General features: G+C 50.5%; 1 protein-coding gene across 2 annotated transcripts in view; it reads left to right on the plus strand.

The window, feature by feature from the left end:
- Positions 1–1,678: 1,678 nt before the first annotated feature.
- The window catches only part of IRS2 (insulin receptor substrate 2), a 36,141-nt gene continuing 23,602 nt past the window's right edge, over positions 1,679–14,217 (plus strand). Inside the window, exon 1 of one of the 2 annotated variants that reach the window (XM_006121843.4) lies at positions 1,679–5,453. In XM_006121843.4, the coding sequence (XP_006121905.2) occupies positions 2,006–5,453 (3,448 nt within the window). In that variant the 5' untranslated portion in view covers positions 1,679–2,005. The remainder of the gene's footprint in view (positions 5,454–14,217) is intronic. The other variant, XM_075918593.1, reaches the window with a different exon arrangement.

The raw sequence follows: 14,217 nt of genomic DNA on the forward strand, positions 1-14,217 counted from the left end.
TCGGTGCGGCTGGCTTTGTTTCGCAAGGAAACACGAACGTTGCCCTTATTCGCAGCCACGCAAAACACGCTGCGATCAATTAATTAATTGAATTAAGAAATGAACAGCCTTCCCCCCTCCCCCCACGTTCTTCACTCTCCAGGTGGCATTTCCTTCACTGCAACTGTGGGGAGAAGGCAAACAAGCCCCTGAGTAATGACAAACTAGCAGAAGCTACCCCCCTCGATTCTCCGTTACTTTTTGTAGGGATCTACGGGGGCGAGCCAAGAGCTAATGGACGAAAGGGGAGGGGGCCTAGGACATCTGGGCGCTGTTGTGTGGATTGGGGAGAGGGGGCTAGAGACCTAGGTGAAGGATTGGGAATGTCTAGGGGAGGTGGCGAAGAAGGCTCTGAATTCTCTGAGGGGAGAAAGCGAGGGTGGAGATACAACCAGTGTCATGTGAATGAGGGGAAAGTAAATAGGGGGCACCCCGAGGGGACCAGGCACACTAGTGTTGACGCAAGAAGGGATCGGGGAAAGCAGGCAGAGCCGCACAGAGGTGTGTCCGTGCAAGCCCAGAAGGCGGGGAAGGGATTGGGGCGGAGGAGAGAGGGAGGTGCGAGGCTGTGGACAAGAGGGACCAAGCACGCTTGCAGGGTGCGTGGAGCTGGAGAAGCATAGTAGGACGGCAAACTTCAGTGTGTGGAGTGGGAGGGAGGGGAGACTCCTCTGTCGTCTGGGGGATACAGAGGAGAACCACGCAGGAGGCAACAGAGCTTTATTGCCATGACAAACTACACAAATGTTACCAAAGCATGAAAGATCTAGATTCCCCTGGCATCGGTCAGTCTGTCCAGGGCAGGACTTCATACTGTTCTGGGCTGTGACCCCATGCCCATAATCATCAGCCGCGTTCGGGCTTGATGGGCGGTGGGTCAGTCGGTCTGATGGAGTTGGGGAGGCACGCAAGGAGATGACTAGATGGCTATCTCTGACCGCCTCCTCTCCACTTTTGGCCCATCCTGCTGCTTCTAGCTTTGGAGGAAAATTGCACCTCTTTCTTGACCGCTGGCGATCGGCTTCCCCACATCTGTCGGAACCGGGGGAGTACACACCAGCCCGGCTCAGTGTGCGGTGTCACGCACTCAGGCCCCTAGATCCCCCTCTCCCTTTTCACCTCGAATGTAAATCTGTCTTCACTGAATTGGCCTTGAGCGAGAATCTACTGTACCTCCCCCCCCCCCCACCTGCCTCCCGGCAAAGGGGCTGTCCCGCGCCTGCGATCACTCCGCAGCCCCTCCGCCACTCGCGTTTCTACGTGGGCTTCACGGTAGACTGGCGTTGTAGGCAAGCTCCCGTGTGTATCTCCGCGGGGTGGGGGTCTGGGCAAAGGGGCAGGCGGGAGCTAACGTGCGTAGAAGGGAGGGCGTGGGCGGGAAAAGACACAGAGGGGGAGCCCGGGAGAGAAGAGGGTGGGAGCCGCCAACAACCCAATAACAACCCGCCTCCCTTGGCCTGGCGCCCTCCCTTCATTCCCATTGGTGCGCGGCGCCATCCTTTCCCCGGCGCGACACCCAATGCCGTAGGAAGCAGGCGGTGGATTGATGGCCTCGCCCCCCTTTGCTCCGGCCTCTCCCGCCCCTCCCTGGTCTCGGTGTGTGAGCGTCTCGGTAACTCAGCAGGTCACGTGTTGTTTTGCTCTTTAGTTCAGCCCTGGGTGCGCAATGTGTTACTTACTGCTCAACTGCTACCAAGCCAGGCGGCAGCCACCAGCTCCGAGGATCCAGAGAGGAGCAGCAGCGCCCAGGATCTAGCAGGACCTCGAGCAGCAGCAGCAGCAGCAGCAGCAGCAGCAAGCTCCTTACTGCACTGAAGGGCCAGGTCGGCAACGGCACCATCGCCACCGAGCTTTAGAGAGGAGCCCGGGTCACAGCAGCTCCGGGGACCAAGGGAATAACTCCCCGCCCTCCATCCCAGGGCGCTAAGAGCTCAGCTCCCCCTCTGCCCCACGCTCTGGGCTGGGGATGGCGAGCCCCACTCTGCTGGGGCTGCTGCCCCCCCTGCATTCCCCTCCTGGTCCCAACCTGAACAACAACAACAACAACCAGAGCGTGAGGAAATGCGGCTACCTGCGCAAGCAGAAGCACGGGCACAAGCGCTTCTTCGTGCTCAGGGGACCGGGCGGCAGCGGGGAGGAGCAGCCGGGGGCGGGGGGCGCCCGGCTGGAGTACTACGAGAACGAGAAGAAATGGAAGAACAAGTCGGGGGCTCCCAAGCGGGTGATCGCGCTGGATTCCTGCCTCAACATCAACAAGCGGGCGGACGCCAAGCACAAATACCTGATCGCCCTCTACACCAAGGACGAGTACTTCGCCGTGGCGGCCGAGAACGAGCAGGAGCAGGAGGGCTGGTACCGGGCCCTCACCGACCTGCTCAACGAGAGCAAAGCCGCCTGCCAAGGCTCCCCGCTCCGCCACCTCTCCTCGCCCTTCTCCTCCTGCAGCGCCGCCGCCTCCTCCCTGGCCGGCGCCTGCGAGGACCTCAACTACGGGCTGCTAGCCCCGGCCAGCGCTGCTTACCGGGAGGTCTGGCAGGTGACGCTGAAGCCCAAAGGGTTGGGGCAGAGTAAGAACCTGACCGGGGTACACCGGCTCTGCCTCTCGGCTCGCACCATCGGCTTCGTGCGCCTCAACTGCGAGCTGCCCTCGGTCACGCTGCAGCTGATGAACATCCGGCGCTGCGGCCACTCCGACAGCTTCTTCTTCATGGAGGTGGGGCGGTCGGCGGCCACCGGGCCCGGCGAGCTGTGGATGCAGGCGGACGACTCGGTGGTGGCACAAAACATCCACGAGACCATCCTGGAGGCCATGAAGGCGCTGAAGGAGCTGTCCGAGTTCCGGCCCCGCAGCAAGAGCCAGTCCTCCTCGTCCTCCTCCTCCGGGGGCGCCGCTGGACCCGGCGCCTCCTCCACCCACCCCATCACCGTGCCCGGCCGCCGGCACCACCACCTGGTCAACCTGCCGCCCAGCCAGACCGGCCTGCTGCGCCGCTCCCGTACGGACAGCCTGGCGGCCGGGGCCAACGCCGCCGGCCCCAAGGGCGCCCCGGGCCGGGTGCGGACGGCCAGCGAAGGGGATGGGTGCAGAGCGGGCTCGGTCGCCGGCAGCCCCATGAGCCCGGGCCCGGTGCGGACTCCCTTGAGCCGCTCGCACACGCTCAGCAGCGGCGGCAGGTCGGGGGGGAAACTGGGGCCGCTGCCCCCCGCGGGCGGCCTGCAGAACAGCCGCTCCATGTCCATGCCCGTGTCCCACTCGCCCCCCTCCGCCACCAGCCCCATCAGCCTCTCCTCCAGCAGCGGGCTGGGCTCCGAGCCCCCCCACCCGCACCAGCCGCAGCGCCCCTCCAGCGGCAGCGCCTCTGTCTCGGGCTCCCCCAGCGACCCGGGCTTCATGTCCTTCGACGAATACGGCTCGAGCCCCGGCGGCGACCTGCGGCCCTTCTCCTCCACCGCCAGCAACCGCAGCAACACCCCCGAGTCCATCGCCGAGACCCCGCCGGTGCGGGACCCCGGGGGCGGCGCGGACCTGTACGGCTACATGGCCATGGAGAGGCCCCAGAGCGGCCGGCTCTGCTACCGGCCCTGCCCGGACTCGGCGGGGGACAAGGGCCCCAGGAAGCGGACTTACTCGCTGACCACGCCGAGCCGCCAGCGGGCCGCCCCTCCGCAGCTCTCCTCCGCCTCCCTGGACGAATACACCCTGATGCGGGCCACCTTCGCCGGCAGCTCCGGCCGCCTCTTCCCCGCCGCCTCCCCCAAAATGACCTACACACCCTACCCAGAGGACTACGGCGACATCGAGATTGGCTCCCACCGCAGCTCCGGCAGCAGCAGCACCAACCTGGGGCCGCCGGCAGGGGGCGGCGGCGGCGGCGGGGACGACGGCTACATGCCCATGACTCCCGGGGTGGCCGCGGCGATGGGCCGGGGCGGCCATGACTACATGCCCATGAGCCCCACCAGCGTGTCCGCCCCCAAGCAGATCCTGCAGCCCCGCACTGGGGCGGGCGGCGGCGGCGGCGGCAGCTCCTCCCCGGGGAACGGCAGCGGCTACAAGACCAGCTCCCCGGGGGAGAGCTCCCCGGACGACAGCGGCTACATGCGGATGTGGGGCGGCTCCCGGCTGTCGGTGGAAAGCTCGGACGGCAGGCTGAGCGCCGGGGACTACATCAACATGTCCCCCCGGGACCCCCCGCACGGGCCGCCCGCCGCCTCGCTCACCCCGCCTGACTTCTTCTTCGCCTCCGCTCCGGGCGCCGGCGACCCCCCGAGAGCCGCCTACGCCTGCAGCTCCCTGCCCCGCTCCTGCCCCGGCCAGGAGCCGGCCAAGGACAGCGACCAGTACGTGTTCATGAGCTCCCCGGGCAGGCTGCCCCCGGAGGAGCCGCGCTCCGTCGCCCCCTCCAGCCACACGGTGCCTTCCCCGCTGCGGCCCAGCCGGACCGAGAGCTTCCTGAGCCAGCGGGGCCCGCGGGCGGTCCGGCCAAGCCGCCTCTCGCTGGACACCCTGCGGACGCTGCTGCCCAGCATGCACGAGCACCCCCTGCCGCCCGAGCCCCACAGCCCCGGCGAGTACATCAACATCGACTTCGGGGAGGCGGCAGCCGCTGACTCGCCGCCCTCCCTGCCGGCCGACAGCCCGGCCTCCTCGCTGGGCTCGGGCGCCGGGCGCAGGCGCTCCCCCCTCTCCGACTACATGAACATCGACTTCGGCCCGCGGGCGGGCCCGGCCTCGGTGGGCTCCCTGGAGACGCTCTCACCGGAGTCCTGCTCCAGCAGCGGCCGGCCGGACGGGCGCTACCTGCAGGCGGTGGTGGGGGTGGCCTGCCTGTCCAGCCCGCCCGACGGGGGGGATTACACCGAGATGACCTTCGGCATGGCCACCACCCCGCCCCAGCCCATCGCCCAGAAGCCAGAAAGTGCCCGGGTCACCAGCCCCACAGCCGGGGTGAAGAGACTCACCCTGGCCGGGGTGGAGGCTTTCATCCTCTCCAGCCCGCCCCCGGATCCCAACCGTGGGGCTAAGGTCATCCGGGCGGATCCCCAGGGACGCCGGCGGCACAGCTCGGAGACTTTCTCCTCCACCACCACTGTGACCCCCGTGTCCCCTTCCTTTGCACATAACCCCAAACGGCACAACTCGGCCTCGGTGGAGAACGTGTCCCTCAGGAAAAGCGAAGGCCTGGAGGAGGAGCAGGGCAGCAGCCCCATGTGCCGGGAGACCTCTGCTGGCTTCCAGAATGGCCTCAACTACATCGCCATAGACGTGGTGGATGGGAGCCTGTCAAACTGTGACAGAGTCCGACCCAAAGGCAGACATGCCCTGAATGGGGACATCAATGGAGTGGAGACCAGCGCCTATGCCAGCATAGACTTCCTGTCCCACAACCTGAAAGAAGCAACTGCTGTGAAAGGTGAGTAGTAGGTCACTGTCCCAATGTGCTGCTGTTAGTATTTCTAGGGACTGTTGCCCTGTAGAGCACGGTTTCGCTCTCTCTCACCCTCTCTTTCAGTTCTTGTAAGCTTTGCAAATAAAACATCCAGTAGTAAATCATACTTGAGTGGCCTCACACTATCTACATACAAGGAAACACTTAGATGTCCAAGTGTTTCCTCTTCCCCAGAACCCTAACAAGTGAACTCAGTTCTATATCTTGGATATAGTTGCAGAATTGCAGTTGGAATTCTCGAAGTGTTCTCCTAAGAGGTTATAAAATTTGAGCTAAAAGGGAGGGAACACATCAGTTGGCCAAAGATCTGTTGGTAATCTATCTGAAAGTCAAAAGAGAATAACCTGGGAAGGATTAATATATTACTTCTGAATTACTTTGACCTGCTAACGTTTTGCCATAAATCTGCAGTGAGCATGTGAAAACATCTTTCTTTTCAGGAGTCACCAGTGTGAGAGGGTTACATATTGTTTTGCAAATTTTGTTTAAGAGCCTACCCAAGAGAGAGGTGTAACTTTCTGCAGCTGCCAATTGAATCAGTATCAATGCCAGTTGGTTGGTTTGTTTTTTCAATGAATTGCAAATGCAGGGTGCTCAAAGACTAAAACAATCCTAAATAAGCTAAACCTTAATTGGAGAGAGAGTTTGTTTTAATCATGTAGCTGTTCCTTTTGAGAGGTGCTAGTTGTGCTCTAAAGACTTCTTCATAGCAGGAGGGAAAGTCTACAGTTGGTGAGCCAGGAAGAGACAATATGTCAAGGATTAAAAGTTAATGATTCAGGCACTGCAGGGATCCTCTTTGCTATTGCACCGGGGCATTTCTAACGTGTGTGAGACTGTGTACCTGTAACTGTTACGTGTTTTATAGATTCAGGGATCTGAACCTATAAAAGGTGACTTAACCCCACTAGATTTTATTTCCATGTGTTTATAATTTTGATACAGATAATCCGTTTTAAGTAAAAGAAGTGGTGATTTCTGATAACGATTCATAGAGGTTTTTGTTACTTTTTTATTGGCTTCTTGATTTTTTGAAGAAGAAAATGTTCTTTTTTGATAGGAAGTGCTGAAGGATGGAAGAGATGAAAATAGACAAATTCACCATCTGTAGAGTTTTGAAGTTAATTGAGAGGGTTGGTGGACTGAAATGTCAGAATTTTTCAAGACAACACTAAATGGGAGAGTTAAGGACAGAGACAGACTTTTCAGTTGTCTGTTGTTTTGCTTGAACTGGCTTCAGGATTTACATGGTTTGGCAATAAATCCGTGTGAATACTTCAATTGCCTTATGTAAAAAATGTTTGGCTGTGCCCCCTGGATTGGTTTACCTTCCAGTAAAATCATGAGTTCTCTTTTATATATAGTTGTAAATTGAGGTTAGCAAGATTTGAGTTTTGCTTGGCCCACCTACAGCCCCCCAACTGCATAGCAAATCATGTTGGGGAAGCACCACTTGCACAGTAACAGCCAAACTGCTGACCCTAAGAGAAAGAGTGAGGGCTCTGCCTAGGAGGAAAACCTGGGCTGGATTAAAGTGCTCCTACCATCCAGATTTGGATTAAACTGTGGAAATTGCATTCATTAAACTAACAAGGGGAAACTGGCACTACATCTTTCTGATAAAGTTAACAAAAAGACAGTATTAATGTAGCAACATGAATTTAGACGCTAGTGTGAACAGTTTAATTATAGTAGTTCATATGCCATCTTATTCAGATATAATGTAATCATGCAGTGAAGATCAGAATTGGGCGTTGAGCTGAATGGAGGAGGCACAACCAATGACTCTTTCTGCCATTCTGTTTCCCTGAAGAAGAAAACCTGTGTGTCCCTGTTGCATATTACACTTACTCTTCAGGAGAATTGTAGCCAATTTCAGGACAAACTGGCAGGGAACACTTTGCATAACTGTTAATTGGTGTCCAAGGCCATATTTTATAGTAAAGGTATTTGTAGTGAACTAATTTGAAACAGAACAGTTTGATTAGAAAAGTGCAAGTATATGACCTTAGTAAGGGAATGTATAAGTACAGTAGTGGACTACTGAGTGGAGCCATTAACATTTACAACTCCTGAGCTCATTTAGTTTTGTTTACATAACCACATTGACGTTTGTTTACAGTACTACTACCATGTTACTATTGCTACTTCTTAAAGATTACCAGTACAGTTCACAGTGACATTCAGGGTTCTAAACGAACTTTAATTTGTAAGGTAAACAGGATTTTCATATTTTATGATGAAATACACATACATAATTACAGAAATGTATATATTAAACTAGGGGCAGGTATGACTCATGTCTTATTTTAAGACAGCAGTTCAGAATGATTTAGCTAGTGTTTATTGATGATTTTTACTATGTACAGTTTACCATGGAGGTAACCTATATCAAATGTGATTAGTATTGTTTACTTTTCTGTGTTTTTTTTTTAACTGAATCATTAAAGCCATTGAATTGAGTGAACCAGTGTTATCCTTTCAAAGTTAAGGAGAAGTTAACATTTTTATTCAGAGCAATAAACTGAAATGTGTTCTTTAAAAAGAAGTAACATGAAGAGCTCTTTAACACATATATTGTTAAAAAAAAGCCCAGTTAACTGTTTGCTTTATCAGAAGACACTTCAATGTAAACTATATAAATCAAAGTTCAAATACTTCCCCACATTTATAGATAAAGATATATTGTATGTAATTGTTTGAGGTTTTTATCCTTCTAATGAAAAATAATCAATGACTTTTAGAAATAAAGATGCATTGGTTTTCATCAGTCACTTACCTGTCTGTTTTAAAGAATAGTATGCTTTTGTAATTTCAAACCTGTATCCTGTTGAGAGCAAGCTAACAAAACCAAAATAGCTGAAAACAGAAAAATAAAACAACCATTCAGAATTGATCAGTTTAATTTAGTTCTGCTTCACTCTGAAAATGTGCAGGCCTCTGAAAGCTTAACAAGTACACTTACCTTCTGAAATATAAATTAAATTGTGCTTTTATTAGACATCTTGAAACTCTTGTTATAAGATGACTGTCAGTTACCATTCAGTTTTACAAGTGTGAAATAACCCCTTTGTAAAATAAATTTGTTATGAATTAGTGTACATGTTTCTTTCCTTATGGAAACATTTTTACCCAGTTCCTCCTTTAGTGTAGGTTGTTCATTGCTTTGGAGCTGTCATGTCCAACAACTGAGGATCTGACTGTTGGGCGAAATCCTACCTCCATTGAATTCACTAGTAATTTTGGCTTTAATAAGGTCAGGATTTCTATATATATTTTATCCGGAAAGCCTTAATCAGAATTCCCAATAAGTTAGTAGTAGTTATGCATAAGTTTTGACTTACTTGGAAGTTTCTTATTATAGAATTATAGGATTGGAAGGAACCTCCATAGGCCATCTAGTCCATTCCCTCCCAACCTGCATAAGTATTTTTTTTCTTGGTTAAGGATATTAGAATTGGGGGCATTATCTTTGGGGGCGGGGGAGGAGGAGTGGTTTCCCAAAGCAACATTTTGTCTGAAACATGTTAAACAGCGCTAGTGGAAAAACTTAGTTTTCCAAAGTGTGATAGCAAATACTGAGGTCTGTTAGCTATTTTCTCCTTCATTTTACTTTCTCTTTATTTAAAAAGGTCTTATTATAATCTAGAATGCATTAGTTTTGAATTATCCTAAAGTAAGGTCTCTGAAAATAGGTAAGAACCTGTCTGATTAGATCATTATTCATAAAATCCTTACAGGAATATACTTAAATAGTATGAAAATAATATCTAAGAAAAATTCTCAAATTGTCGAACCAGAAACTTTGATTTACTTTTTCCTTTGTGCTCAGTTTGAGCAATAAAACTAAAGAAGTCGGTTTCACTTTTTGTTTTTTAGGTACTGATTGCCACAATGTTTTGGTTTAGAAACTGCATGGAATTGTTTAATTGCCTGTATTTTTTAAAAAATCCTTTCTTCAAAAAGTCTTGGTTAATTTTATGAAAACATTCAAGTACAAATTTGTTAATCTTTTTAAAAAGCTTAATTTTCCTTAGAGTACATTAATACTAAATGTAATTTCTCTTACTGAACTAGTGTCATGAAGTAGGCTATATACCTTAGAACTTACGGATTCAAGAATGGCTTGTCTCGTGTCTGATATAGCTGTGATTATAAATCCCCTCGCAGTTAACAAGAATTCCAATTTCACCTTAGATAATTGTTGGGAAATGTTCTTTTGCTTTTTCAGATTTTATTTTACCTCTAGTTGAGTGCAATAATTGGGTATCAAATTTGGTAACATAACCTATAAAATACATACTGAAAACTGTACATTTTATAAAATTTTCAATTGTTTTCATTTATGGATGTCTGATTTAAAAAACTGAGGTAAAACACCAAAATCCATAAATGTATTTTGGATTTTATTGTGTTATTCAAATTAAATGTAGTTGCACTAAACATTTGAAGATTGTCATGGTTACTTTGAATCATTTAAGATAAAAAGATATAGCCTAAGTTGAATGGTGGGTTTGTTCTAAAGTGAACTAGTGTAGTGTAGTTGCTCAGGGCAGAGGAAATGCTTAGGTTGATTTTCTGATAATTTGATTTCTTTCAAGATAGCTGCAGAGACTAACATTAATTTGTGCTACAAGTAAAATATGGAAAGGAAGGTATGAACAGAAAGAGCATTAGAACATACTTTGTATACAAGGAGGAAATAATGTTAACTTCTTTGTGCTGGTTTTACTCTTAAAAAATACCCTTATATTGAAATACTGAAGTTGGTTAAAGGTTAAAACATGGCATGTGTACACCATAGTCAGTTTAACTAATGGATCTCTTCCCCCATTAGGAAGTTAGTGTATTGTGTATATATAATCCAGGAATTTTAGTTTCCGTTTAAACAGATCTCGTCAAAAGCACTTAACAATATGTCTGTCTTGGATCTAGTAAACAAAAATAAATGCTTAATAGGTTTAACTTTTTTTAAAGACCATCATGTGGTGCAGTATGTTTGTGCATATGCCCAGTTCTGGGCTGAATTTATGCCAATGAGTGCATCTATCTTGTGTTCTGAAATTTTGAAGACAGCCTTTTGCTAAGAGTTGTTAGTTTATTTCATTCACTTTGCTAATATATTGAAAAAAATCTAAAACAAATATAGAAAGAACTTATCAATCATATAGACTTTTATATGTATGCTCATTTAATATTTAGTTTTAATTATTTAATTCTCATAGTATTTGCTTGAAAACAAACTGTTGATTTCTGTGGGTCTGATTCTATGCTCAATGACAGGGCTCGCCCAGCGGCGGCGAGCCCCGTTCGCCAGCTGCATGGAAGCGCACACCGAGCATGCACAGACCGTGCTGCACATGCGCTGACCGTGCTGCGCAGCTCCACCGGGCTAAAATATACTTGCCAAGGCAAGTAGATTGCCTCATTTGTTGAGCCCTGCTCATTAAAGCCAGTAGCATTCACTGATTTCATTGGCTGCAGTATTAAGATCTAATTTCTCATTTTGGTATCCACAAGCCTGGTATTTGGCTGCTTATTTTTCTGAGTTTCATATTGCCTCTCTCTTAGCTTTTAAAAAAAAGTTATTTATTTTGCATAGCTGCTTCTCTGTATATGTTAGTAAGGAGGTCACCAGGGGCAGACTTGCACTACATATTACAAAGATTGGTCCTGACAATGCAGCCATCACTAAAGCAAAATTCTTAATGAACGTAGTATTGTTTGTGTATGTCAACAAGATTTGCAGGATTAGGCTCTAACGACCTGATCTAAAGCTCATTGAAATTCTCCCTTTCCCCTCACTTCTTTATTGATCTGCATAAGGATAAAATAATTGATTGGTAAACTGATAAGAATGTACCACAACTAGGGATATAAGCGACTATTCAACTATAAGATAAGCAAAAGCTTATTGGGTAGTCGACTAGTCCCTTGACTAGTCACTTCCCCACCCCCAGGCAGCAATGGGGGGAGCTGGAGCTGGAGCTGGTGCTGGGCGGAGCCAGTTTAAAAACCAGTTCCCTCTTCCCCCCAGCACAGTCTCTGTAGAGGGCAGGAGAGGTAGGGTGCTAGCAGGGACTCGACTCGGCATGAGCCAGGAGTCAGCTGATTCCTGGCTCACACCTAGTCCCAGACATACCTTTACTTTTTAAATGCAACAAGAGCCTGTCAGCTCTTAATACATTTAAAAGGCTAAAGCATAGCAGGGGGGACCCAGCGTGAGCCGGGACAGCTGATTCCCGGGCTTGCGCATGGTCCCTCCTTTCCTCCCTGCTGCGCACAAGCCTTTTAAATATATTTTAAAAGCTGTTTCACAGTGCGGAGACCTTGTGCGAGCTGGGAATCAGCTGTCCCGACTGAGGCTGGGTCCCCCCTCCTGCACTTTAGCCTTTTAAGTTTATAAGCGCCAGTAGGCTCTTAATACATTTAAAAGACAGAGCCGTAGCTGGGTTAGCTTACAGGCCAGGAGATAACCCCGCTGCAGCTCCCCACTTGTTGACTAGTTGATGGAAAATCCATCGACTAGTTGATTAATATCCCTAAAAACAACCACTTTTTAGTTTTACTGACAGCAGGCCTGTACTGAGGAATTTCTGTGAGAGAGGGTGCTTTTTAGTAAATATGGACCGCGAGGGTGTGAATGCACCCCTTATGGTCCCCCAGGTAAATGGGGAAGTAAGCACAACCTTCCCCCAACTGGCCAGAGAGCAGGGGAGGGAGGTTCGGGCAGCACGCTGCTCCTGCCTTCCCCATGCTGGCCGGAGCATGTTTACTTGGAGGATCATGGGGGGGTGCTTTTGCACCCTTCACACCCCTCCTGCGTACAGGCCTGGAAAGGTAGAATTGCATCTGGCCCTCGTGTGAACAGCTAGACACTGGTGCTAAGCATGCTGGTGGATAGTGTCTAATCAATATGCATGATTATGTGGAGAGTAGTCTGTTACATATTTATTCATGTACATGCAAATGTATTTCTGTTGGTATTGTACAGGCAGTCCTCGGGTTACGTACAAGATAGGGACTGTAGGTTTGTTCTTAAGTTGAATCTGTATGTAAGTCGGAACTGGCGTCCAGATTCAGCCGCTGCTGAAACTGACCGCCAGTTCCGACTTACATACAGAATCAACTTAAGAACCCCAAGCGTCCCCAAGTCAGCTGCTGCTGAAACTGATCAGCGGCTGATTCCAGGAAGCCCGGGGCAGAGCAACTCTGCCTCAGGCTTCCTGTAGTCAGTGCTGGTCAGTTTCAGCAGCAGCTGACTTGGGGACACCTGGGGCAGAGCAGCTGGGGTGCTGCTGGGTTGCTCCAGTAGCGCCGCTCCTCGGTGCTACTGGACCAACCCAGCAGAACCCCAGCTGCTCTGCCCCAGGCGTCCTGATGCAGCCGCTGCTGAAACTGACCAGCAGCGGCTGAATCAAGACGCCTGGGGCAGAGCAGCTGGGGTGCTGCCGGGTTGGTCCAATAGCTCCCAGAGCGGCGCTGCGGGACCAACCAGCAGCACCCCAGCTGCTCTGCCACAGGCATCCGGAGAAAAGCCTAATCTGCTGGGGGGGGGGGCGTACTAGCTGCGCTCCCCCCCCCAGCAGACCAGGAAGACGCGGGTGGTGGACCGAGACGCACTGCGGTACCGCCGCCTGGGTCCTCCGCGGCTTTGCTCCCAGTCTCCCTGGTCTGCTGGAGACCAGCAGACCAGGGAGACTGGGAGCAAAGCCTCTGAGGTCGCTGGCAGAGGGACAGCCGTGGCGCGCCTGGGCTGCCCCGCTGTCGGCTTCCCCCGAGGCTTTGCAAAGCCTCGGGGGAAGCCGGCAGGGGGGCAGCCCAGGCGCACCTGGGCTGCTCCGCTGCGCGAGCCCCTCCGGGCTTTGCAAAGCCTCAGAGGAAGCTGGCAGTGGGGCAGCCCAGGCACGCCTGGGCTGCTCCGCTGCCCGAGCCCCTCCGCGGCTTTGCTCCGTGTCTTCCTGGTGTGCAGACCAGGGAGACGCGGAGCAGCTTTTCTCGCCCCGGAGTACACGGGCGGCGGGACCACGAGGTCCCGCAGTCTGTGTCCTCCGGGGTGAGAAAAGCCCCGTTCGTAACTGCGGATCCGACATAAGTTGGATCCGCGTAAGTCGGGGACTGCCTGTAGATGAAAACCTACTGCTAAAAGTAGCTGGATTGAGTTAAAAGTGGAGACATTTACTTCATATTTCAATCTAATGGACTAAAATTTGGTTGCAAACACATTTAAAGGAACACAATCAAGGATAAAAGGTCAAAAGTTTATGCAGTTTTTTTCCCTTTGAATCAGATTGTAAGATTCATATAACACTCTTTCAAAACTAATGTTTAAATTTTTTTAGCAAAAAGGCAGCCATCCTGCTCAGTGTGGAAATGTACAAAACATGCCAATGTTTGAATGCAATGTTGGGTACATGTGTTCTTTTAAGGGTGGATAACTTCCATTATTCTGTAGAGTATTGTTGCAACTGTGTTGGTTTTAGGATTTTACAGATACCAGGTGGGCAAGGTAAAATCTTTTATTGGATCAACTTTTGTTTGTGAGAGAGACAAACCTTTGAGAAGAGCTTGTCTGTGTCATCAGCAGAGATTGGTCTAATAAATAGCTGCCTCACCTACCTTGTATTTCTGTTAAGGAAGCAGTTTCAATTTCATTTTCAAACATCTGAAAAGGAAAATACTTTCCAAATGAATATAAATACCTCCGATTTTTTTTTTCAGCTGACAA

Source organism: Pelodiscus sinensis, chromosome 1 (assembly GCF_049634645.1).
Source record: "Pelodiscus sinensis isolate JC-2024 chromosome 1, ASM4963464v1, whole genome shotgun sequence".
Lineage (NCBI taxonomy): Eukaryota > Metazoa > Chordata > Testudines > Trionychidae > Pelodiscus > Pelodiscus sinensis.